The sequence below is a fragment of the Erinaceus europaeus genome, chromosome 17, assembly GCF_950295315.1.
Source record: "Erinaceus europaeus chromosome 17, mEriEur2.1, whole genome shotgun sequence".
Classification (NCBI taxonomy): Eukaryota; Metazoa; Chordata; class Mammalia; order Eulipotyphla; family Erinaceidae; genus Erinaceus; species Erinaceus europaeus.
In genome coordinates, this window is record NC_080178.1 from 3371620 (window position 1) to 3396602 (window position 24983).

The 24983-nt window shown below is 54.9% G+C and overlaps 2 protein-coding genes across 4 annotated transcripts in view; both read right to left on the bottom strand.

Moving 5' to 3' along the window:
- Positions 1–2889, bottom strand: part of PACS1 (phosphofurin acidic cluster sorting protein 1) — a 102902-nt gene extending 100013 nt beyond the window's left edge. Inside the window, exon 1 of one of the 2 annotated variants that reach the window (XM_060175991.1) lies at positions 2339–2889. In XM_060175991.1, coding sequence (XP_060031974.1) covers positions 2339–2670 — 332 coding nt within the window. In that variant the 5' untranslated portion in view covers positions 2671–2889. The remainder of the gene's footprint in view (positions 1–2338) is intronic. The other variant, XM_060175990.1, reaches the window with a different exon arrangement.
- Positions 2890–4443: 1554 nt separating this feature from the next.
- SF3B2 (splicing factor 3b subunit 2) lies at positions 4444–24018 on the bottom strand. 2 transcript variants are annotated; one of them, XM_016186252.2, is made up of 21 exons: positions 23835–24018; positions 23633–23679; positions 22904–22981; positions 21689–21934; positions 19578–19695; positions 19239–19336; positions 18822–18918; positions 18562–18653; positions 17245–17460; positions 16994–17131; positions 15989–16069; positions 15557–15784; positions 14362–14511; positions 13682–13771; positions 13481–13588; positions 10881–10988; positions 10507–10649; positions 10322–10423; positions 5196–5295; positions 4924–5109; positions 4444–4660 (listed from the first exon to the last, which is right to left on the bottom strand). In XM_016186252.2, the coding sequence occupies exons 1-21, from the start codon at positions 23965–23967 to the stop codon at positions 4589–4591; spliced, it is 2631 nt and encodes an 876-aa protein (XP_016041738.2). In that variant the 5' UTR covers positions 23968–24018; the 3' UTR covers positions 4444–4588. The 2 variants fall into 2 exon arrangements, with proteins under 2 accessions (XP_016041738.2, XP_060031975.1); XM_060175992.1 differs by having other exon boundaries at positions 23633–23682.
- Positions 24019–24983: the final 965 nt, after the last annotated feature.

Genomic DNA, 24983 nt, shown 5'->3' on the forward strand with positions numbered 1-24983 from the left:
TAGACTGACTGCATTCTGCAGAAGCGGCTACAATGTTTACTTCACTTAATAACTAAGAGGGGAAAATGTTCGGCTTTTTTGGTTCTTTTGCAAAAGCAAATTATATTTTTATAAGGACCCAGAGAGAGAGAGGGAGAGAGAGAGAGAGAGAGTTGTATAGAACAGAGAGGGGAGTAAGATAGGGAGAAGCTTCACTGTCAGTGAAGACCAGGGGGTTTGAACCTGGGTCCTTGTGCATTGTAATGTGTGCACTCAACCAGGAACACTACCACCCAGCCCCACCAACAGGAATAGGAATGTGGGTACAGATATGTGCACGCACCTCAGGGCTGACTCTCATTTGGCTTCACAGACAAGACTTTTAGTCATCGTTGTAGACTATACACCAAGAGTGGGCACTGCCACTGTGTCCCAGACAACGCGAGCAGGGACACTGAGGAGACCTCACATTAAGCAGATGACTCTAGTAACTGGAAGGGCCAACAGCAGGCCATTTTCTGCCCACAGGCTGTTAATTTTCCACCCTGCAGATAATCCGCATGCTCCAAAGGGCGCGAGCATTCCACCAGTTGCTTGGAGGCCCAAGGGTGAGCGCTACAAAACAAAGCCAGGCAGGAAGGCTGGCACGGCCAGGCCGGGTGAGCCGATGTGACCGGCTGCACGTTTCCCGCAGACGAAGATGGCATGCCAGCCGAACACCTGGCCATCCCATCAAGACACTGGCTACCTCTTGGGCTAATCACTGGTCACGTGGCCTGGCGAGGGACTGCCGAGGGCAGACGGGATGGGAAAGCCACAGCATCCGTGAGCTGCTCTGTCCCCTCCTGCCAGTCAGCTTCTGCCTTTGCAATCTAACCAGTTCTGAAGGCGGCTGTCCAAGCGCCACCGTCAAACACAGGGCTAGACATGGGGGCAGGGAGCAAGCACTGGCCTGTGCAAGGAGGGACAGCACTGTTGTGTCTGGGAGTGGCCTGTGAAGGATGCTCTTCACTGAGCCAGAGAAGCCCGGCCAGGAGAGGAACGCCACCCCAGGTGACACTCCCGCTGCCTGGTGGTGTGCCAGCTCGGGCCAGAGCGGGCAAGAGCGCAAGTCAGTGAGGTGAGTCACAACAGGCCGAGGGGTGAGGAAGAGGAGGCTAGTGGAGAGCCACCTGGCGCCAGCTGCAGACCCTCCCAGAGCTACTCCCCCAGCCTGGAGACAGCCAGCGGGGCCTTCAGTGAGGAGTCAGGGCTCCCGGGCCAACAACAGCTTTAGGGCTGCCGGTCACAGGCAGGAGAACAGTCCTGATGTCACCCAAGGAAGCACGTTCTGCTCGAGCGATCAGAGGCTGTGGGTTGGGGGAAGGGTGCAGACAAGAGCTCCCCTACAGCATGAGACCCCCGGCGGGTCTCCCACACTGCACGCCCAGGGGCACCTCACAGAGAGCATGATGCCATTTGCAGAGACGCCAGAAACCTGCAACACGAAAAGCTAGTGTGCAGCGATGCGCGTCTGCAGCCAAACTGTTTTGAAAAGACAAGGGAAATGGTCAACAGGAGCTTCAGAGCAGTGTTTACCTGGGGGGGGGGGGGGGGGGTCAGGAAGGACTCTGAGGCCCCGGACACGCTTGGGGAAGCTCCGCATCTCGGGCTGAGTGCGGGCTCGCCGTGGTCCCTAGCTGGGGGAGGCAGTGAGGAGTCTCGGGGTGCATCTAGGCCGTTCAAGAGGCATGAACCGGACTTGGGGGGGGGGGGACGCCAGCTCCCTAAGCCCAACTGACACATCCACCTGGCCCAGGCCGGCCTAACAGGCCCCGGCAGAAGACTGCAGGGCAACAGTCTCAACGTGGTGACAAAAGATCGCCTCCAGGCAGCCCTCTGGGAGCGCTGGGAGGAACCAGTTCCAGCCTCCGCGGGAGAGGGGTGAGAACTGCAAGTCCCTGCAAGCTGCCCCCAAAGTGGGGGGAGGCACGCCCTGCCCACTCCGAGAGAAAATGCCTCCGCGGCAGGAAAGTCCCCAGCTCGTCCCTGCAGACCCAGCCTCGGCGGGGCGGGGCGGGGCGACCCCGAGGGCGAGGGGGCGAGTGGGCGGGGCGGTGGGCGAGTGGGCGGGGCGACCCCGAGGGCGAGGGGGCGAGTGGGCGGGGCGGTGGGCGGGGCGGTGGGCGAGGCGACCCCGAGGTCGAGGGGGCGAGGGCCGGGGCGGAGGCGAGGGGGCGGGGCGGGGCGGGGCGGGGCGGAGGCGAGGGGGCGGGGCGGAGGCGGGAGCGGGGGGCGCACGCACGTCGGCCCGAGGCTGCGGCGCCGCGCACAGGCCGAGCTCCCGGGCGGGGGTCCCGGCGCGGGCCCCGCGGCTCACCTGGGCACGCAGCTGGCCGAGCTCCGGTCCACCTCCCAGGTGGCGTACAGGTTCATCTGCACCGGCGCGGGGGTGCGGCCTGGCCCCGGGCCGCCGGGGGGCGCGGAGCCCGCCGCCACGGCCACGGCCACGGAGGTGGAGGTGGACGAGGATGACGACGAGGCGGCGGCCGCCGAGGTGGACGACGACGACGAGGTGGCCTGCGCCGGCTTCGGGGGCGTCGGCTGCTGGGGCGTCGGCTGCTGCGGCGGCGGGGACGGAGCGACCCCGGAGCCCCGCTGGCCGCTGCCCGCGCCGCCGGGACCCCCGCCCGCCCCTCCGCGTTCCGCCATGGTCGGGCCGGGCCCGGGGCTCGGGGCCGAGGCGACGCTGGGCCGGGCTGCTCGGGCGGAGGCTGAGGCGGCGGCGGCGGGGGCGCCTCTCCTCAGCCCGCCCGCCGGAGCGCGCGAGCGAGCGAGCGGCTGCACGCACGCGCGGGTCCTCGGTTCGCGGTCCGCGCGCTCCCCGCCCGCCCTGCCTGTTGCGGCTCCAGCGGCGGGGCGGAGAGGGGGCGGGGCCTGCGCGGCCACGGGTTCCGGGGGGCGGGGTCGGATCGGACCACGCCCATTGTCGGGGCGGGGCTAGCGCCGCGCGCGCACTCGCGTCCCCGGCGAGCCTGCGCCGAGCGCGCGCAAAGACCCTCGCCCCCAAAGAGGAAAGGCCTGAAGTCGGCTCGCGCTCGGCGGGGGCGCGCCCAGCCCGCCCTCGGGGTCAGCAGTCCCCCTCCCTATGTCGTTCTCCCGACACCCATAGTAGCGGAAACCCCGCTTTTCCGGGGCGCGGCCCGGGTAAGGATGGAGCGGCCGCAGGAGCGCGCACCAGCCTCCCCCCCCCCCGCCCCCAGACTCCCAGCCCGCGCCATCCCGGGCACCCCCTCCCCCAATAAGGAACAGTGGAGTCACCGCCTCCACTGCTGCCCTCTGCTCCACAGGGGCTTGGGACACCTGGCATGTGGGTCCCCAGGCCTGGCCAATCTGCAACCAGCTTTCTCTCCCCTAAAGAGCCAGGCTCCCCAGCTTTGCCCCCCGTTTCTTCCTTTTGGAGCGTGACTTCTGCTGTGTAGCAAATAGGATTCTGGTCGTTGGGCCCAGGAGGTGGCACAGTGGCTAGTGCATGACATTTAACCCTAACTGTCTCAAGTCCCAGCCCAGCATCAAATAGGCTAGACTGACGTGCTCACCACTTCCTCATAAATATTTAAAAACCTAGTCCGCTGGGCCTTGCCCAACTGCCACGTGCCCTGGACTGGCCCACACCTTGGTATCTCCTGCTAAGCGTCACAAGTGGTGAAACAGTGCTGCAGATGTCTCTCTTGAAGTTAAAAAAGGGGACGGGGGGGGGGGAAGACACCTGCAGTACTGCTTCGCCCCTAATGGAAGCTTCTAGCCCTACAAGTGGGAGCCAGGAGTTTGCACTTAAAACAGGTGCACCAAGGGTGGAGGTAGACAACAAAATGGTTCTGCAAGGAGACTCTCATGTCTGAGGCTCCCAGGGTCACCCCCATACACACACACACATCACCATGAACCAGAGCTGAGTAGTACTCTGGTGAAGGAAAACAAAACAAAAAAACAGGTGCACCACCACCCAGCTCCCTCCTCTCAATTTTTCTGTCCTATCAAATAAAAATAAATGAAGCTTATACTAAATCGGTGGTCACATTTCTGTCTTAAAAAAAAAAGTACCACCCCCACCCACCCCCCGCCTTCACACACACCAAGTAGCTTGGTTTTGAGCCATGTTCTCCCAGTCACGACTGACCCTGGACTGGCCCACAGCTCTAGGAGCAGGGGTTGACCTGGCCTACTTCCATGACCACTGTACTTCCTCGCCCAGGCAGGGCACTAAGCTGGCTATTTTTACTCCCCAAGGACAAAGCAGTAAGGTTAAAGCAGACCTAGAGTTATTTCCCTCCTGAGGAACCAGGGTCCCGAGGTATGGTAAGCACACTTGCCATCAGGTCTGGGCTTTAGCTGCTGTCTCCCCCCAGAGCCTCGCCGCTGCTCACAGGGGCGGCTCCCACCCCTTTGTGCAAAGGGACATCAGGAGTGTTACATAGTCATCTCTTTCCATGGGAAACAGCTTTATTTACAAAACAGGTCTAAGATAAGAACACGAAATGCCAGGCCCATGGGAACTGTGGGAGAGCTGGGGACTCTACGTGAAGCCCGGTGTCCGGGCAAAGGGCCGGAGGCCTGCAGGGTGTGGGGCCTAGAATTTGAACTCCTTGTACTTCTTGCTGCCTCCGCGGCTGTCCTGTGGCTGAGCTTTTCGCTTCTTCTGCTACAGGAGAGAGAGAGAGAGGAGGTCGTGATGCATTCGCGGGCCCGCTGCTCCCACGGGGTGGGCGGCCAGCACAGCCTTGAGGGTCTGTTCCCACCTCCCTCTCGGGGCCTCAGCTTCACCGTCAGCTGCAGGGTCCCTAAGATTTCCACCACCAAGGATACTGAGAGTTGCCCAGACCCATACCCCCCACTGGGGGACCCCCCTCCAGTGAGAAAGGGGTCCCAGTCCTCACGCCCTGCGGTTCCCGCGTGGGGACGCACCTTCTGCTTGGCGGCGTGCTCGGCCACCATGTCGCTGAAGTCTTCCTTCTCCACCTGCGCCTGCTGCTCCCGGACATGCTCCTCGTACTTCTGGGTCATGGCCATGGGGTCCAGCTCTAACTCCTCTGGCGCCAGGGCCACTTCCACGCCCTGCAGCTCGGGGGCTGGGCCCTTGCGGCTCATCACCTGCAGGACAGGTCAGAGCCCTGTCAGTCCCAGCTTCTGCCCCGCGCCCCTCACCCCGCCCTCAAGCAGTGCCCTCCAGGGCTCACCGTGGACATGTCATAGATGTGGGTGGAGCCCATCATGGCCCCCCCGACCGTGGCTGTTCTCTTCTCTGGCAACACCGTGAACAGCTGCGGAGTCTCGCTTCTGCAAAGGACAATGAGGTCAAGCCCCAGACAACAGAAGGGACCGAAGGGTCTTTCGAAAGGGAGCAAAACAAACTAGGGCAGCACTTGCCGGCCCACTCCCTGGGGAGAGCCCGAGGTACCCGAGGGGAGGCTGCCCAGGCTGCTCTGCAGGGCAGAGACCCAGGAGAGGGGAGAACTGGGCCAGTGGGGAGAGGGGTGGGGCGGTGCCGACTCCAGAAGTGCAGTCAGAAGGAGGACAGAGACTGAATGAAAGGACTTTCCCTGAACCCCATTTAGGGGGTCTGAAATCAGGATTCCCATGTGCAGGAGAGTCAAAGGTCAGACAGCCTGCAAGCTTCCTAAAGCGCTCTGGCACAGAGGGGCCAGCAGCAGACAGGGCTGTGGCAACCCCTGCCCAGGGCTGTCACAGAAGGCCACAGTGGGACTCACCACCCAGTCCAAGCTCACTTGAAGGGGCACAGGACTGGGTGGTGGCACACCGGTTAAGCACACATAGCACCAAGTGCAAAGCCCCAGTTCCCCACCTGCAGTGGGGTCACTTCACAAGCGGTGAAGCAGGTGTGCAGGTGTCTGTTTTTCTCTCCCCCCTCCCCTGTCCTATTCAATAAAATAGAAAGAGAAAAAAAAAAAAAAGCCTCCAGGAGCAGTGGACTCATAGTGCTTGGTACCGAGCCCCAGCAATAACCCTGCAGGCAAAAAAAAAAAAAAAAAGGGGGGGGTACAGGCAGGGCAGGAGCATGGTGGTTCCAGGTTCAATTCACTGCGTCGCTGTAAGCCAGAGCTAGGCTGCTTTCTAGGGCAAAAGTAAGAGGGCAGGGGTTCAACAACCAGTGCCAACCCAGACCGTGGCATCACATCTGCTTCTCTCTCCCCCAACAGATCCACTGAAGCTGCTGATCATCTGAATTAGAGCCAAACTACACGACCACTCCCCAGCACATTCACTGTCCTCTGGCCACTCTTCCTGTCTCCCTAGAGCAACCTGACACCTCTGCTTGCAGACAAGGAGTAACAGGAACCAGGACTGCCCTCCCACCTAAAACAGCCCGTGGCCTGGGAGATGGTGCAGTGGGTACAGCACTGGACTTGCAAGCAGGAAGTCCTCAATCTGACCCCTGCCATCACAGGAGCAGAGCTCTGGTTCTCCCTCTCTCATTAATTAAAAGTAAACAGGTCTCTCTCTCTCTGTCAAGGTGAGCCTGCCTACACGGGAGTAAACGGCTCTCACTCATTCTCTCTTCTCTCTCTCTCCCTCTCTCATGGTCCTTGTGTACTCCGACAAGTGGGTGTTCTCAGTTTTCCTAAATAAAGTTTAAAATCCCTGAAAACATAAATAAATAAAAACAAATGAAACAATCCCCTCAAAAATGGGCCAAATATATGAGACAGTGGTTTTTACGTTCCAGGACACAGGAGAAAAAAGGACAGTGGTTTTTGAGAGGGAATGGAAGACTCTTATCTGCCTGGCCAACTGCAACCAGCTTTTTTTTTTTTTTTTTTTTTTGGGGGGGGCGGCTGGGGGAGCTGCAGAGGACTCCGTACAAGGACACTAAAAGACCCCAGGACAGGGAACAGGAGAGGGCAACACTGACTCCAGGACTCACGAGACATGCGAACGGTGCCACCCAAGGACCCAGGTGAGCAGTTAATGCAAGGGAACCAAAGGGGTTTGTGGACGCAGGGCCTGCCACCTGCTCGAGGTAGGGAAGTTGCCCCTTCCCACCAGGCAAGTGGAACACTTCCTGGTTCACAGGCTGAGGGCAGAAGGGGCTCGAGTCTCAGAGGTGGGGGACTAACTGCTGCTTCAGCTCTGCTTAAGAAACCTGAAAACCGGGAGTCAGGCAGTAGCGCAGTGGGTTAAGCGCACATGGCGCAAAGCGTGACGACCGGCGTAAGGATCCCGGTTCGAGGCCCCGGCTCCCCACCTGTAGGGGAGTCGCTTCACAGGCGGTGAAGCAGGTCTGCAGGTGTCTGTCTTTCTCTCCTCCTCTGTCTTCCCCTCCTCTCTCCATTTCTCTCTGTCCCATCCAATAACAATGACATCAATAACTACAACAATAAAAAATGGGGGGCAACAAAAGGGAAAATAAATAAATATCAAAAAATATTTTAAAAAAGAAAAAAAAGAAGTGGTCCAGGAAGTGGCACAGTGGATAAAGCATCAAACTCTCAAGCATGAGGTCCTGAGTTCAGTCCCCGGTAGCACATGCGCCAGAGTGATGTCTGGTTCTTTCTGTCTCCTCCTATCTTTCTCATGAATAAATAAATAAAATCTTTTTTAAAAAAGAAAGCGTCCCAGGCCTCAGGAGATAAATCTCACAAAGGCCGGCATGCAACCAAAAATAAGGAGGATGTATACACAGAAGCAGGAATACATGGCCCACGATGAGGCAAACGCCAATAAATGGAAAGCAGCCCAGAGTCGGCACCCATGTTACGGCACTAGCAGACAAGTACACTCGAGCGCTGCTCTCGCTGCATTCCATCTGTTCAGAAAGTAAAACAGAAACAGAGAAAAGGACACCCAGATCACACTGCAGAGAGGAAAATTACACTGGGTGGCATTAATGTCAGATTAAAAATAGCAGGGCTGAAGACATACGAAATAATATGGTAAAAGAAAACACAAAATATAAATAAAATACAGAAGACAGACCACTTCACAAGGTCTGACAGATGTGTCACTGGAGCTCCCCAAAGCAAGAAGGTATCTGAGAAGGGGCAGCAAGGCAGCACGCGGACCTGCTGTGCCCCGGCCTGAGCCCCACCCCGCTGTCCCTGGGGGGGCGCCATGGCCACGGTCTTGCCCTCGCTCGCTCTATCTGAAAACTGCCTCATTTCAGTGAAGCACCAGAGACAAAAACAAGACAGAAACCTTTGGAGATTTGCCCACATTTTTTCCAAAACCATAAAGACTGTAAAGGCATAGATTCAAAGTGCTGGACAAACTAATGGAAACACGAGGGAAAGCACACTGACCGGCATACCACAGTGCACAGGACAGCTGACGCGCTCAAAACAGCAAAGAGAACTGTTAGGATAAGAAGGCGACAGAGAATGGTGATGCCGCTGGACAGAAAACAAAGGGAGGCTCATGATGAACTTCTCATCAGAAAATGCAGGACAGTGGGACAACACTTGAGAAAGGTCCCCAGCCTACACGCCCCCAAATAAATAAATGGAAATACTAAAAGATAAGAAACACTGCAGGGGAGGGGAGGGGGGCAGGCGGTGGTACACCAGGCTAAGCACACACATCACCAGGTGTGAGGACCTGGGTTTGAGCCCCTAATCCCCTCCCCATCTGGCAAAACTGTTTTCGTGTCTTTATTTTCATTAAAGGTTTAATTAAGGGTGTGTGTGTGTGGGGGGGGGGGTGCTCCAGGCTTATGACATCTCTATCTGAAGTAGAATGGTAGATTTACACAAGCAAAAAAAAAAAAAAAAAGTGGGAGTTGGGCTGTAGCACAGCGGGTTAAGCGTAGGTGGTGCAAAGCACAAGGACCAGCATAAGGATCCTGGTTCAAGCCCCCAACTCCCCACCTACAGGGGAGTCACTTCATAGGCAGTGTGGGAGGTCTGCAGGTGTCTGTCTTTCTCTCCCCGTCTACCCCTCCTCTCTCCATTTCTCTGTCTTATCCAACAATGACGATATCAGTAACAACAATAAAAACAAGGACAACAAAAGGGAATAAATAAATAAATATTAAAAAAAAATTTGAGGGCCAGGCAGTAGCGCATTGGGTTAAGTGCACATAGTATGAAGCACAAGACCAGTGCAAGGACCGAGTTCGAGCCCCGGCTCCCCACTTGCAGGGGGTCACTTCACAAGCAGTGAAGCAGGTCAGTAGGTGTGTCTTTCTCTCCCCTTCTCCTCTCAACTTCTCTCTGTCCTATCAAAAAAAAAAAAAAAGAAAGAAAAAACTCAAAAAATAGCCACAGGAGCAGTGGATTTGTAGTGCAGCCACCGAGGCCCAGTGATAACCCTGGAGGCAAAATAAAAAACAAAAAACCTAAAAGCAAGCAATCAAACCAGAGGAAAGTAGCTCCAGATGGAAAACTGAAGACACACGGAAATGAAGGGGGCACTGGGAACAGCGATGTTATCACAGTCTCTCTAAGCAGTAACAACTGGCCACTTAAAAACAGCCATGTGGTAATTTTGATATGAAGCATATGTGACAAAAGTGCAGAAGTGGGAGGAGAGAAACGGAAGCACATATACATTGTCACTTTCTTTTTTTTCTTTAACCAGAGCACTGCTCAGCTCTGGCTTATGGTGGTGCAGAGGACTGAACGAGGACTATGGAGCCTCAGGCACGAGTCTGTTTGCAGAACCATATGCTATCTACCCCTGCCCTTTCTCTCCCCCCCCGTCCCCCCCCCCCTCTCTCTGTCTCTCTCTCTCTCTATATATATATATATATATATATATCCCTCTCTCTTCTCTCTACTCTGTCAAAGAAAGAAAAAAATCAAAAAAGCAACTACTAAAATAATAAAATGAAGAATTGCAATTACTAGGTCAACGAGGTAAAATGAAATCATCAGAAAGCATTTCATGAGTGTTCAATGAATCCAAAAAGCAAGAACAAAGAAAAGGGGGGGACACAAAAAGAGCAGACCAAGAGTAGCCCGTGGAACAGGCGCCCCTTCCCCACGGCTTCACAATCCTGCGCACCCAACAGCAGAGCTTGGAGCTGCAGAGCTGGGGGAAGCCACCGTGTGCGAGGGCCGGGGCCTCCCTCACTCACAGACACTCCTGTGGCTTTCCTAACAGAGCTCGCAGCTACCCTCAGTGAGGCCTTCCCAAAGACACCCCAACACCCAGGCCCCTCTACCTCACACGCACGGGCCACACCTGAAATTAGGTTGGTCTAGCCTGTCTTTCTCACTGCTGCCAGGAGCAATTCAATTGTTAGTGTGTGCAGTAGCAGGAGGGGAGACGCATAAAAGGCAGCTGGCCAACCTGGAGGTAGAGCGAGCAGAGCGAGATGCCCCCTGCACCCCGACTGCTCCCTTACCCATCCATTGCCTCCTCAATCTTCTTCTTCCTCAGCTCAATGAGTTCAGGAGTCTCCATCCCAGCCGGAACTGACGAGAACCCTCCAGGTGTGATGAGGCCACTGGGGAGAGAGAGAGAAACTCGGAAGTGAAGACCAGGCTTCCCATGTTCGAGCCCTTTGGAGAGGCAGCCCTCACTCCCCACCTATCCGCGGGGGTGATAAAGCCAGTCTCGTCCGGCTTGTCTTCATCACTCTCCTCCTCCTCCTCTTCCTCTGAAGACTCTTCATCAGACGGCTCCAGCTCCCCCCACGGGGTCCGATCGATCTCTTCTTCCTCGGTCTTGGTCTGAAAAAGAACACTCACTCCGCACATGCTCGGTCAGTACCCGATTACGCGGCAAGTATCGTGAGCTGACGGGCCTGCCGGGAGCCCCCATTTCAATGGGGAGCATGGCCCCCAGCATTTCAGGGTAATGGCAGCAACGCCAGAGCACGAGTTCCGAGACAGCCAAGCTGTAAGCCACCTCTAAGCTTGACAACCTCAAGCCAGAGCAGGCTTGCCGGTCATGGCCGATACCTGAAATTCCGCAGCATTGGTCCCAAACACGTCCCCGTAGAGTGGCTTCCCGGTCTCATCTACTGGGGGCTTGCCCCAGCCACCGGCATGGTAGCCGAAGGAACAGCTCTGCAGGAGAGGAAAAGCGGTCAGCAGCACGCCTAAGCCCCAGAAGCAGCTCGCAGGCCGAGAGGGCCCACGGCAACGAACTGAGTCAGCAGCCAGAACTCAGTGCTGTCATGCAGAAAATTCAACCTTACAAAGCACTACAAAACCTTCTAGACAGCTGCCTAATTTCTCTGCTCCTGGGGTGACTTTACCTGAAACCTAACAGGTACTTTTTAGAGAATTTATACACTTGGGTGGGGAGGAGAACCTAGTGGGGTTTGTATTGTATGGAAAACTGGGACTTACGCATGTACAAACTATTGTATTTACTGTCAAATATAAAACATTAATTCCCCAATAAAGAAATTTAAAAAAATTTATACACTTAATGGATAAAGACAGGAAGTGAGATGGAAGAGACAGAAAGGGAGAAAGGGAGAAAGGTAGACCCCCACAGTTCTGCTTCACTGCTTGTGAAGCTTCTCCCCACAAGTGGGGAGCAAGGGCTTGAACCTGGGTCCTTGTGCATGGTAACGTGTGTGCTCAACCGAGTGTGCCACCACCTGGCCAATTACTTCTTAAAGGGGGGGGCAGGTGGTAGTACACCAGGTTAAGCACACATGGTATGAGCTACACGGACCCTGGTTTGAGCCCCCGGCTCCCCACCTGCAGGGGGTCACTTCACAAGCAGTGAAGCAGGTCTGCAGGTGTGTGTCTTTCTCTCCCCCTATCAAGTTCTCTGTCCTCACCTATATATATGAATATGAAGAAATGGCCACCAGGAGCAGTGGATTCGCAGTGCTGGCACCAAGCCCCAGCAATAACCCTGAGGCAAAATAATGACCTGGAGTCTAGGTGATGCGACAGATACAGCACTGGACTCTCCAGCATGAGATCCTGAGTTCAAGCCTCAGCGGCAGCACATGTATGTCTGATTTCTCTTTCTCATTAATAAATACACAAAATCTTTAAGAAATTACATATTTATGATACAGAGGAAGAGAAAGTGAGAGAGAGAGAGAGAGAGAGAACCAGAGCATCACTCTAGCACATGCAATGCCAGGGATCAAACTCAGGACCCCATGCTGGAGAGTCTAACACTTTAACCACTGTGCTACTTCCTACTTAGCAGTTATCTAAGATTTTATTTACTTATTAATGAGAAAGTAGGAGAGAGAAAGAACCAGACATCACTCTGGTACATGTGCTGCAGGGGATTGAACTCAGGCGTAGGGGCCTAGAGGTTCTTGAATCAAGACCTCGGCTGGAGCTGAATGAGGACAGTGACTCAGCCTCACCGGGGCACGCAGGGCACGCTCTCTAGCTGGGTCAGGAGACAATAAGAACTTACCGGTCCAACAGTCAATATAATCTTTTTAAAAAAATATTTATTTTTTTCCCTTTTGTTGCCCTTGTTTGTTGTCGTTATTGATGTCGTCGTTGTTGGATAGGACAGAGAGAAATGGAGAGAGGATGAAAGGCAGAGAGGGGGGGTGATCAGGGAGGTGGTGCAATGGATAAAGCACTGAATTCTCAAGTGTGAGGTCCTGAGTTCAGCCCCCGGCAGCACATGTACCAGTGTGATATCACGTTCTCTCTCTCTCCTCCTATCGTTCTCATTAATAAATATTAAGATAGAGAGAGGGAGACCTTCAGACCTGCTTCACCACTCAAGAAGCGAACCCCCCTGCAGGTAGGCAGTCGGGGGCTCGAACTGGGATCCTTAGGTCCTTACGCTTTGCACCACATGCGCTTAACCTGCTGCGCCACCGCCCAACTCCCGATCTAGTCTTTCTTTAAGGGTCTCAAGTACTGAGACAGCCACCGCACTCAGGATGTCATGCTGGGGTCTAATGCTTCATCCACTGCACCACCTCCTGGACCACAGCAGTTACTTAGTTTTCAATGTAGTGACTTGTTTGTCTATTGAACTTTGAAGTTAGCATTCTTTAAGAATAAACTGAGTGGTCTGGGAGATGGCTCAGTGGATAACGCACTGAACTCTCAAGCTTGAGGTCCTGAGTTCAAGCCCCAGCAGCACATGTACCAGGGTGATATCTGGTTCACTCCCTCTCCTCCTATCTTCCTCATTGATTAAAAAAATCTTTAAATAAATAAATAAATTGAAGGTCACTCTCAGGGACATTGTCCCAGTCCACAGATGTATGAGAGCGAGGCCTGCAAATATACCCATCCTAGTTGGAATCTGGCTGTTTCTTAGTGGTGAAACTGCGTGTGGCTGAGCTTTGATTTTGCTGGTTTTTGTCACTGGGCTTCACTTCTCCAGACAGCAGACACAGCAGCACCAATGCTTCCTGAGTGCCCAGAATCACTGGGGCACAGCGGGGACAGCAAAGCAGGTGCCTTCCCAGACGAGCTGCCTCACCAGCCTGTGTCCACACTGGCTCTACTTTATGCGGACGGCAGGTTTAAGGAGAACGAGAGAAGTTGAGAGTGGCATTCTCCAGCCTGAAGGCAGAGGCAGTTGGGACGGAAGGAAGCAGAGTGCTCACCTCGGGGATGGGCGAGTTCAGCCCGGGGATCTTCAGGTTGGGGTAGGACGGAGGCGGCCCGTACCGCTGCATGGCGATCAGCCAGGGCGGAGGGACCTTGTGGGCATTCTGCAGGAAGGAGAGACTCCAGTTGCCCATGCCGCCCCTTTGCCCCGACCCCCAGCCTCTCCTCCACTCCCCGGGAAGGGAGCTGGCACTCACTGGTCCCACTGGCATCCCCAAGGAGATCCTCAGCTCGTCAGACAGGTCTCCTGGCTTCTTCTCCTTCAGTCGCGTCTCAAACTCCTTCCCCTGAGGAGAGAAGAGCACGCTGCATTGTGGGCCCGAGACACGCAGCCAGCGCTCAATGGCAAGAGGACGGGAGAACAGAGATGAGAGGCGCCGACCCACATCAGAAACAAAACCCCACTGAGGGCTGTCTAGCGCCCACTGATCCTCATTGCTGCCTCCCTGGCGGGAGGAGGCAAAGGCACAAAGGCCAGGAAGGAAGGAGGGAAGCTGAGCCTCTGGGGCACTGCCACTAAGCCCAAGAAGCTACCTGCCCTGCCAACACAGATGGCCTTCTTAGCTGCAAAGTGAGGGCAGTCCACAGGGTGTTCGCAAGGGTCCTTTCCCTCAAAAGCCACGGTAGCGTGGTGACTGGGATTTCAAGGACCCAAAGTAAATAACTTCAACTCCTCCTCGAGACCAGATGTTTTCTGACAGCTCCCACCACTGGGCCCGTCCCACAAGCACCCACAAGAAAGTGACCACTTCCCAGACAGCTGTGCACCTCTGCTTCTGAAATCCACCCTGTTTTAAGAGGTCAACCGCGTCCTGCCCAAAGGACTCAACGAGCCACGACAGCGGCTCTGAGAGCACTAGCCCTGCCCTGCCCCCACCTCGTAGTACAGGTCCCCGTGGATGGTAAGCTTGGGTTTGGTCTGCCACTTGAAGAAGGCGTCATGTAGCTTCTGGTAGTCGATGTCAATCTTCCCCATCTTGGGCCGAACCTTCTCTCGCATCTTTGACTTCATGGTCTTCTGTTCTTCCTGTGGAGGGCGCAAGAGCACACCAGAAAGGGACTTACCAAGCTCAGCCTGTGGCAGATGTCCCCCACTCCCGGAGATTGAGGGCACCCCCACTGCCACCCACCAGAACCCCCACTCCCGGAGATTGAGGGCACCCCCACTGTCACCCACCAGAACCCCCACTCCCGGAGATCGAGGGCACCCCTACTGTCACCCACCAGAACCCCCACTCCCGGAGATCGAGGGCACCCTTACTGTCACCCACCAGAACCCCCACTCCCGGAGATCGAGGGCACCCCCACTCTTGTCACCCACCAGAACCCCCACTCCGGAGATCGAGGGCACCCCCACTGCCACCCACCAGAACCCCCACTCCGGAGATCAAGGGCACCCTCACTCTTGTCACCCACCAGAACCCCCACTCCGGAGATCAAGGGCACCCTCACTCTTGTCACCCACCAGAACCCCCACTCCGGAGATCAAGGGCACCCCCACTGTCACCCACCAGAACCCCCACTCCCGGAGATCGAGGGCACCCCTCACTCTGTCACCCACCAGAACCCCCACTCCGGAGATCTAGGGCACCCCCACTGTCACCCACCAGAACCCCCACTCCCGGAGATCGAGGGCACCCTCACTCTGTCACCTACCAGAACCCCCACTCCCTGAGATCGAGGGCACCCTCACTGTCACCCACCAGAACCCAGCTGCTCTCCCTGCTCAAAAGCCCTCACTTTCACATGGTTCGTGCTGAAAAGGTCAGCTGCAGCTATTTAAGTCCATTGTTTTCTACTTTTTCATCTCTTCCAAGCCAGGCCTCACGTAGGCATGGTCACCATTCCCACCTGCTTCTTCATTCAGAGACAGCACTGCAGCAGAGCTGCTCACGCACCTCCCATGGGGTGGCCAGGCTCTCCCCTGGCTTACACTTGGCCACACAGGCTAAACCCCAAGAGCCTGGTCTCACCCACTGCTACTAGAAGCCAGCGGCAGCAGCCTTCCCCCTGCATGTCGGGCCCGAGCCTGTCAGCAGAGAGCAGGGCTGCGTGCAGTCAGCAGGCCTCACCTTCTCCTGTAGGGCCTCCCGCATCTCCTGGATGCCCGTGCGCTTGATGAAGTCCGGCAGCTCGAAGGGCGGCTTCTCAATGCCCCGTTTTCCCTGAAGGTACTTGCGCTTAAAACACCAGTGGCGGGGCACAGGCACAGAGTTCCGCGTGGCCTTGAGGTGCACCAGGAGCTTGGGGTCCTGCGCTGTGACGTCATGCATCTCCACGACGTCGGGCCGAGCCACGAGCTAACAGATATAGCAGCGTGTTTCCGCAAAGTCGCAGCCTCTTGGAGGAATGCCTGCCTCCTCTTCCCTAAACGATCCTCCCCAGTGCTAACCCCCAACACACACACACACACACACACACACACACACACACACGGGGATTCTAAGGTCCCTCAGGAGGTGTCCCAGCCCAGCTTTGAGGCGGCTAGACATCTGGGCTCTCACCTGCTTGAGCTCGGCCACGGTAAAGCGATTCATTCGGCGCAACTTCTTCTTGGACAACTTGGGGGCTTCTGGCTTCTTTTCCTACAACAGGAAAATCATTTTCAACCTTTTTTTTTTTTTGGGGGGGGGCTGACAAGATGGTGCAACTGCTTGATCATGCGTGAGACCAAGTTGGAACTCAGTCCCCATGTTCCTGGGGAGAGCTTTGGTGCCGTGGGCTCTTTCCCCTCAGTCTGTGTTTCTAAAAATGCTGGCCCTGAGCAGTGATGAAGGCTCACTGATAACCAAAAAGAACAGTAAAAAGATTTGCTTATTTATTAAAACAGAGAGAACTAGAGCTTCACCCTGGGGTAGGTAGAAGGAGGGACCAAAGCCAGCGCCTCACATGGACAAATTCTGCGTTCTATTGTTGAGCTATCTACCTGCCCAGACACATTATTATGACTGTTATTATTTTTAGTCAATTAATTCATGTTTAAGAAAGCATAGCTCAGCTCTGGTTTAGGGTGGTGCTGGAGATTGAACCTGGGGCCTTTAGTGCCTCTGGCATGAAAATCTTTTTGTAGAACCACTATGCTACCTCCCCAGCCCAATCACTTTTTGAAGATATATTTTCTTTCATCCTTGTTTTGTTTTATTTTTTCTTTCGTTCTTTCATTCTATCAGAGCACTGCTCAGCTCTGGTTTAAGGTGGTGCGGGAGACTGAAGCTGGGACTTTGGAGCCTCAGGCATGACAGTCTGCTTGCATAACCATTATGCTGTTACCCCCACCTGAAGATGTTTTCTTTTGGAAGGGAGGGACAGTCCAGAGTAGGGCTCCACTGCGACATACACAGACCCGGGGCCCCAGCCAGGTGTTCTAGCCCTGGGCCAGCCCCTATCACAGGGTCACACAGGACCCCGGTGTGAAATCCAGTTGGCCAGCTCACTCCCAACTGGAGCCGCCCGCCCGAGTGACTCGCCCCTGCAGGAGGCCCCGTGGGTACGGCTGCGGGTGGCCTCACCTGTTCGTCGTCACTGCTGTCATCATCGCTGTCCTTGTGCTCCTCCTCAAAGCCCTTCTTCTTGGGGGCTGTGGAGTTCTCCAGTTTGTCGAGTTTCTCTGGCTCCTTCTCCTTCTCCTTCTTCACATCATCAGTGAGCTGAGGAGACAGGTGAGGTGGTATCCTCGCCCAGACACTGAAAGGTGGCCCCCGGCGCGTCCGTCCCACTGCCTCTGCTCCACTCTGCCTCGCAGAGGGCAAGGCTCCGTTACCTTGAAAGCCTCAAAAATCCTCTTGAAGAAGATGAAGTTGGGCTCGTAAATTTCCGGCTCTTCTGTCACATACTCAATCTCAATGTCAGCAGCTGGGGACTCGGAGCCCCGGGACCGGGTGGACTCCTTCTCGCGGTCCGCAGAGCTCTCGGAAGACACTCCTCGGGTCCGCTGGGGCTTTTTCTTCTTCTTCCGGTTGCGGCGTTTCCGGTTTTTCTGCCACAGCCAGGAAAGCCAACTGGGTGAAGAGCCATGCTGGTGCCCACCCCTAATATGCGGTCTCCCCCAGGAGCCGCACCAGCAGGCTCCGTCCTGCCCTCTGGAGCTGTGTGCCGTACCACAGGAGCACGAAGGCAGCTCTCGGACGCTGAGAATAGGAAGGGGCCAGGACAGCTGCTATGGTTCAGAGCTCTGCCAACTGGGATCACTCCCGTGTTCAGCCACACCTCCTAGTATTCTTTTTTAATTGCCACCAGGGTTATCACTGGGGCTTGGTGACAACACCAAGAATCCACAGCTTTTGGCAGGTGTTTTTTTTTTTTGTTTTTTTTTTACCAGAGTACTGCTCTGCTCTGGCTTATAGTGGTACGGAGGACTAAACCTGGGACCTTGGAGTTTCAAGCATGAGAGTCTCTGCAGAGCCATTATGCTATCTAACCCCACCTTCTTTATTATTTTTTTCTATTTTATTTTAATAGGACAGAGGAAATTGAGAAGAGAGGGTGAGATAGGGAAAGAGGAAGAGAGACACCTGCTTCACCACTCCTCCCTACAGGTAGGACCTGGGTCCTTCCACTTGGTAACCTGTGCACTCAACCGGGTACACTACTGCCCAGCCTCCCTACTGGCATTCTTAACCGACTCAGCGCCATGGTTTGCTTGTTTCAAGTCTCGGTGTTTGTTTTGTTTGCCTTATTTTTTTAAAAATATTTATTTATTCCCTTTTGTTGCCCTTGTTGTTTTATTGTTGTAGTTATTGTTGTTGTTGGATAGGACAGAGAGACATGGAGAGAGGAGGGGAAGACAGAGAGGGGGAGAGAAAGACAGACACCTGCAGACCTGCTTCACCGCCTGTGAAGCGACTCCCCTGCAGGTGGGGAGCCGGGGCTCAAACCGGGATCCTTACGCCGGTCCCTGCGCTTGGCGCCACCTGCGCTTAACCCGCTGCGCTACCGCCCGACTCCCCTTGTTTTTCTTATTTTACGAGGAGGAGAACGAGCATCACCGGCAGATTCAGTGCCAGAGACAGACCCCAGGGCCGCCCACACGCAGGTCGACTCTCTGTCGGCTGAGCCACGCGGCGGCCACCATACCCACCTCTTTCTTGGATACAGACACTGTGTCCTCCTCAGTCTCTGATGCCGACTGGCCCAGAGATGAGCGAGTATCTGTTTCCATTTCCTCTTCCTCTGTGAGACAAGAAAGTGGCGTCACTTTTCCCACCGTGGCCCGGCTGTGCTCACAGCAAACCCCTTTCTCAGACCCGTCCCGCTCCAAAGCCGCCCCGGAGAAGAGCGGGGATCGCAGAGGGGCCGGCCCCGCGTCTGCCTCAGCCCCCGGGACTGACGCGCACTCACCCTGCTGAGAGTTCATCTCCTCCTGACGGCTCTCCTTCAGCTGCAGGATCTTCTCCAAAGCCTGTGGGATCTTGGGGCCCACGGAGGGGTCATCGATCTGCAGAAACAAGAAGAGAGGGTGACCACTGAACCGTTTTTCCTTTTTCCATTTATTCTGGAAAGGGGGCTGGCCAGGTGACGGGAGGCACTGAAAACAAACAGGAAGACAAGTCCAGCGGGGCTCAGTATCCCTGAATGGGATGAAACCCCCCAGAGCCCTGGCCTGGAGCCACCTCCCAGGCCCTACTTCCTGCCTAGACTAAGGGGTTTCCACTCCATGTGGCTCCTCCACGCAGAAGTCCTTCCAGCTTCTCGAAAGCCAGCCCCACCCTCCTTAGTGCCACTCTCCCTCCCGAAGAAACGACCCATCCATCTTACCTCTCTGTTTTCATCCCCAGGCAGTGGGGGGCCACGAGGCCGGGGAACAGGAGCCCCCATGGGCAAAACGGTGGGGGTGGGGACCACTGGAGCAGCAACTGGAGAAAGGAACCCCGTGTCAGGAGGAACACAACACTGTAAAAAGTACCGACCTTGCTCAAAGTCAGGGGGCAGGGACAGCTTTCGGGGCGTCGGTCATGTCTGGTTCCTGGCCCAGGTGGGGTTGGTACGGGTGTGTTCTGCTATGAAAACTCCCCGGAACGGCACACTGTGTTGTTTCTGTGGTACGTGCTTGGCTTTGACCTTCGCTGCCCTTCCCTTCCATTTCCAAGGTCTTACCTCGAGGGCCCAGAGGGGTGCGAACACCCATTTGACCCATATCTTGTGGGGGCCGAGGAATTGGGGTGCCCATCTTGGCGATCTCCTGCTGTCGCTCCTGTTCCAGCAACACGGCCGCCTACAGGAGGGGAGTGGGATGGAGACAGCTTGGGAGCCCGGCTGGGAGGCAGCCCCCTGGCAAAGGCCTTCTTCAGGCTGGCTAAGAGGCTCGGCAGAATAAGGAGGCACTACTTGAACTGACTCCTCCACCTCCACACTCCCAGCAGAGAGCCCTCTCATCACAAAGACCCGAGAAGTAAAAACCACGAAAAGCTCCAGGAACGTTCTGGTTCCTAGAACAACATGAAATGTTCGGCTAAACACAGCTCTAATGTTTAAACAAAAGGTGTTTCTGTCTGCTTCTTCCTGGAAAGGATTAAGCTCTAAGGAACAATGGAGTCTTTCCTTCTATCTACCCCAGGATCGAGGACAAGCTCGACAAAGGTAATGCATCAGAAATACTCCCCAATCAGCTTCTATTGCTGTTTAACACACACACACACACACACACACACACACACACACTCTCTCTCTCTCTCTCTCTCTCTCAATGAGATACAAACAGAGACATAGCAGAGTGCTGCTCAGCACGGCTGATGGTGGTGCTGGAGACTGAACCTGGGACTTCAGAGCCTCAGGTATGAAAGTCCTTTGCACAACCATTATGCTGTGTCCGCAGCCCTGGCTATTTTTAATTTCTAATACTCTTGGGCAGCCCCTAACTATCCTGTTACCCCAAACCCAACACAAATCACTAGGTTAGCACAAGTCCTACCCATGCCACCTAAACAGATACCATGTCAAATGAAATGAGTGAAATGAGAATGCTGTTTTGGTAATAGACAAAAAACAACCTTACAGTCTACAGTACAGACACTATTCTATAATGTTGCTTTGTACCAAATGTTCGAAAAATCAGAAACTATTCTTGCAATCTGGAAGGGGCGCACAGCTGGCAGCCACCATGAACTGTCAGTACCAGGTCCTGGGACTGAGCCTCTGCATAGACCACACCAGGATGATACGTTGATTTGTCCTCTCTTATTGAAAAGTCTTTACAAAAACAATGAAAACTGGGGGCCGGGCAGTAGCGCAGGTGGGGTAAGTGTTCATGGTGTGAAGCACAAGGACGTGTGTAAAGATCTCAGTTCAAGCCCCGGGTTCCCAACCTGCGGGGGAGTCGCTTTGCGAGCAGTGAAGCAGGTCTGCAGGTGTCTGTCTTTCTCTCCCCGTCTTCCCCTCCTCTCTCCATTTCTCTCTGTCCTATCCAACAGCGACATCAGTAATAATGATAATAATAACCACAACAGTGGTAAAACAACCAGAGTAACAAAAAAAACAAAAAAAGCCTCCAGGAACAGTGGATTTGTGGTGCAGGCACCGAGTCCCAGCAATAACCCCAGAGGCAAAAAGAAAAAAGAAAGGATTCTCCCAAGTGTAAACTAATAGCTTACATACCATACAAAAATAGGCTGCGGTCCAGCTTATTAATCCCAGGCTACAGGAAAGACAGAAATATTTCAAAAACACCAGAACTTAAAGAAGCTGCCACAGAAAATGCACAGGGGGCTTCTTGGTTCGGACACTGCATACTACAAAGTGGTTCTGGGCCAGGGGGTCAGAGGTCAAGGTGACAGGCATTACATGACATGCCCCGAGAGGTCAAGTTCCTTCAGTGAGTGATCTCCCTGCTTAAAAAAGACTTGTGGTCCGGGAGGTGGCGCGGTGGATAAGGCACTGGACTCTCAAGCATGAGGTCCTGAGTTCAATCCCCAGCAGTACATGTGCCAGAGTGATGTCTGGTTCTTTCTCTCTCTCCTATCATTTCTCGTGAATCAATAAAAAAAAAAAAAAAAAAAAAAGACAACAGGCTCTTAGCAGCACTGACACCTTGCAGGCCCCTCTGCCACGTCTCCCTTGAGGGTGCCCTTCCAAGCCTAGGGTGTAAGTGCTAGTCTGTGGTCCAGACCGCCCGAGAAGGCGTGACCTCGATTCCACCTCTTTCAGAGGATCCAGAAAGCCTTCAGGACCCCGAGGAGACCCAGTTCCAAGCCGCCACCGGCCATTGCTACCTGCTTGGCCCGTTCCTCCTGCTGCATCAGCAACGCTGCCTGCTGCTGCGCCAGCTTCAGTCGCTCCTCTTCCGACAGCGCCACGGGCTCACCCACCCGCATCGGTGGTGGAGGCCCCAGGTTAGGTGGACGGGGTCCGACTGCCATAGGAAAGCCGAGGCCAAGACCTGGCGGAGGCGGTGGGGGCGGTGGAGGCTGCAGGGGAGGAAGTCCCATGGGCGGCGGTGGCATGGGGATCCCAGAGAGCTGTAGGGAAAGTGCTTACGGTCACCGACTAGGCAGTGTCTCTCTGCTGCAGACATTCACTGCCGGGGCTCTCTCGGGCAGATGAGAAATGAAGAAAATGTTTAGCTGGGGAGTGTCAACCAATGCAAGCTCTTTACCCTCTCCTCAGAAAGAGATCATGAACCCAGATCTTGCATAAAATTTCAGGATATTAGGTACACTCTAAAGGCCAGCTACCCAAGATGAAAAACTTACACAATGGTTAAGGTGTTGGACTTTCAAGCAGCAGGTGGTGAGTTTGATCCCCAGCACTGCTGGTGCCAGAGCACTCTCTCGCTCCCCCGCCCCCAGCTCTCATGTTAGTAAGTCAAAATATAATAATACTGATCCCACAAGAAGTCAAAGGACCCCAGTTCTAAGCTATTGCTTTAAAAAAAAAAAAAGCTATTGCTTTTCACTTCTAGGGAGTTGGGCAGTAGCGCAGCTGGTTAAGTGCACGTGGTGCAAAGTGCAAGGACCGGCTTAAGGATCCCGGGTCGAGCCCCCGGCTCCTCACCTGCAGGGGAGTCGCTTCACAGGTGGTGAGGCAGGCCTGCAGGTGGCTCTCTGTCTCTTCCCTCTCTATGTCCCCCTCAATAATTATTTTTTTAATTAAAAAAAAAAATCAAAGTATTGGGAGTCAGGCAGTAGCGCAGTGGGTTAAGCACACATGGCGCAAAGCGCAAGGAGCAGCATAAGGATCCCGGTTCGAGCCCCCGGCTCCCCACCTGCAGGGGAGTCGCTTCACAGGCGGAGAAGCAGGTCTCCCAGTGTCTGTCTTTCTCTCCGCCTCTCTGTCCTATCTAACAAGAACATCAATAACAACAATAATAACTACGACAACAATGAAAAAAAAAACACAAAAAAGGCAACAAAAGGGAAAACAAATAAATAAATATTTAAAAACTTACAAAAAAAAAAAAAAAAACACAACAAATATAACCAACGTACCTGTGCTGACATGGGAGGGGGTGCAGCTTTGTCCCCATCGTCACCTCTCATAACTGGTCGATTCAATACAATGCCGGTCTACAAATGAGGAAGGGCTCTGGGTCAGTTCAATAAGAGCTGTCCCACTCAACCATCATCCCTCCCATCCATTCCACAAAATTCACACACAGCTGGGCACTAAAGATGATCAATGTGTTGAAGCAATGACAACCCAGCAGGTAAAGACAAAAACTAGACAAAAACCAAGCAAGTTCTTTTCCGCGGTGCCCAAGCACACAAAGAAGGAAGATAGTGGGACCAGGAAGGGTCACCGGGCACACACAGCACCACACACACATACCAGCATATGCTCTGGTTCTCTTCTCCTTCCCTCTTTGATAGAGAGTGAGAGAAATAACGAAAAGAGAACACCTGCAACACTGCTCCACCGCTTATGAAGCTTCCCCTGCAGCTGGGGGGGGACCTGGGGCTTGAACCCATCTTCATGCCTGGCAACGTGTGTGCTTCATCGAGTGTGCCACCAGCCGCTCCACCCCCCCTAACTCATAAGTTTATTGTCTTGGTAAGTAAATAAGTCTTTCTTAAAAATGAAGACTCATGGGGGAAACAAAACAAGACAGAAAAAAACAAAAGAAAAAGAAAAAGAAGGGAGGGGGAGGGTCCATAAAACCTTGCCCGAGAGGCTCGGCCCAAAGGTGCCAAGTCTGCCATTCTGCCACCACCACTGACCTGGCGGGTGTAGGTCTGCAGCCGCTCTACCAGCTCCTCACGACTCCCTGCTGGGCAGAGCGAAGGACAAACGCGGTAAGCTGGGCCCACCAGCAGCCGGGCCCCCGCAGTCCTCCGCCCCCCACCCCCGGGTCTCCGGGGTAACCAGGCTCCGCTTTCCGCAGGCCTAGGCCGCCCGCTCTTGATCTCCCCTGCGCCTCACCTTGGATCGGAGCTCCAATCTCTGCCAACTTGGCCTGAAGCTCCTGGGCAGCCCAAGCTCCATAGTGCCCAGGGGGTGGAGGCGGCGGCAACTGCAACTCTCCTTTCGGGGGTTCAGGATGCTCGGCCGCCATTTTGGCCGCGGGAAGACGCGCGACCAATCCGGAAACACCGGCCGGCCTTAGGGGCCCGCTTCCGGTGGCGCCTTACGTCACGTCCGCTCGAGACCCGGAAGGCCCACCCCCTTGGCGGCCATAGAGTCACGTGACGCCACGGCCGCGCCCCTTCGCCTGGTCGCAAGGCCTTCTGGGAGTTGTAGTAAGAGGGTCTTTTGTCTTTTGCCAGTCGGTTCCAAAGAGGAGAGCCCGGCCCGGCCCGGCCCGGCCACCGCAACGCGAACTGGGAGCTGGCACGGAGGCGGGGCTTCGGCGAAAGCTGGTCCCGCCCGGGGGCCGTGCTTCCTACATCTCCCCTGCTTCGGGAGCGCGGATCTGGCCGCCTGCACTGCAGCTCCCAAGCCCCGGGAGACCCTGAGTGGCCCCTTCCCCAGTGTTGCGGGTGGAGCGGGAGGCTGCAGCGAGGTGTGCGCGGTGAAACAGTCTCTGATTGTCTGCCCGCCCACCCGCGGGTGAATAGGCTGAAAAGGCGATCGTCGGCCTCCAGCTGCGGCCTGGGGGCAGGGCGAGCTGGCCCCTCCACCCCACCTGGGAACTTCCACACGTAACAAATCCAGACTCCTACCATTTGCTTTTTTAAAATTATTTTTACTTATTGCATAGAGATAGCCAGAAATTGAGAGAGAGAAGCAAGACAAAGAGGAGGACTGGGGTGGGTGGGTGGGGAGAGTACAGGTCCAAGGAGGATGACAGAGGACCTAGTGGGGGTTGTATTGTTATATGGAGAACTGGGAAATGTTATGCATGTACAAACTATTGTACTTACTGTTGAATGTAAAACATTAATTCCCCAATTAAAAAAAAAAAAAAAAAGGAGGAGGAGAAAGACAAAGAGACACCTGCAGCCTTGCTTCACCACTCGCAAAGCTTTCCCCCGGCAGGTGGGGATAGGGGCTCGAACCTGGGTGCTTGCACATTGAGCACTCAACCAGGTGCGTCACCACCCGCCTCCCCACCACCATCACCATTTGCTT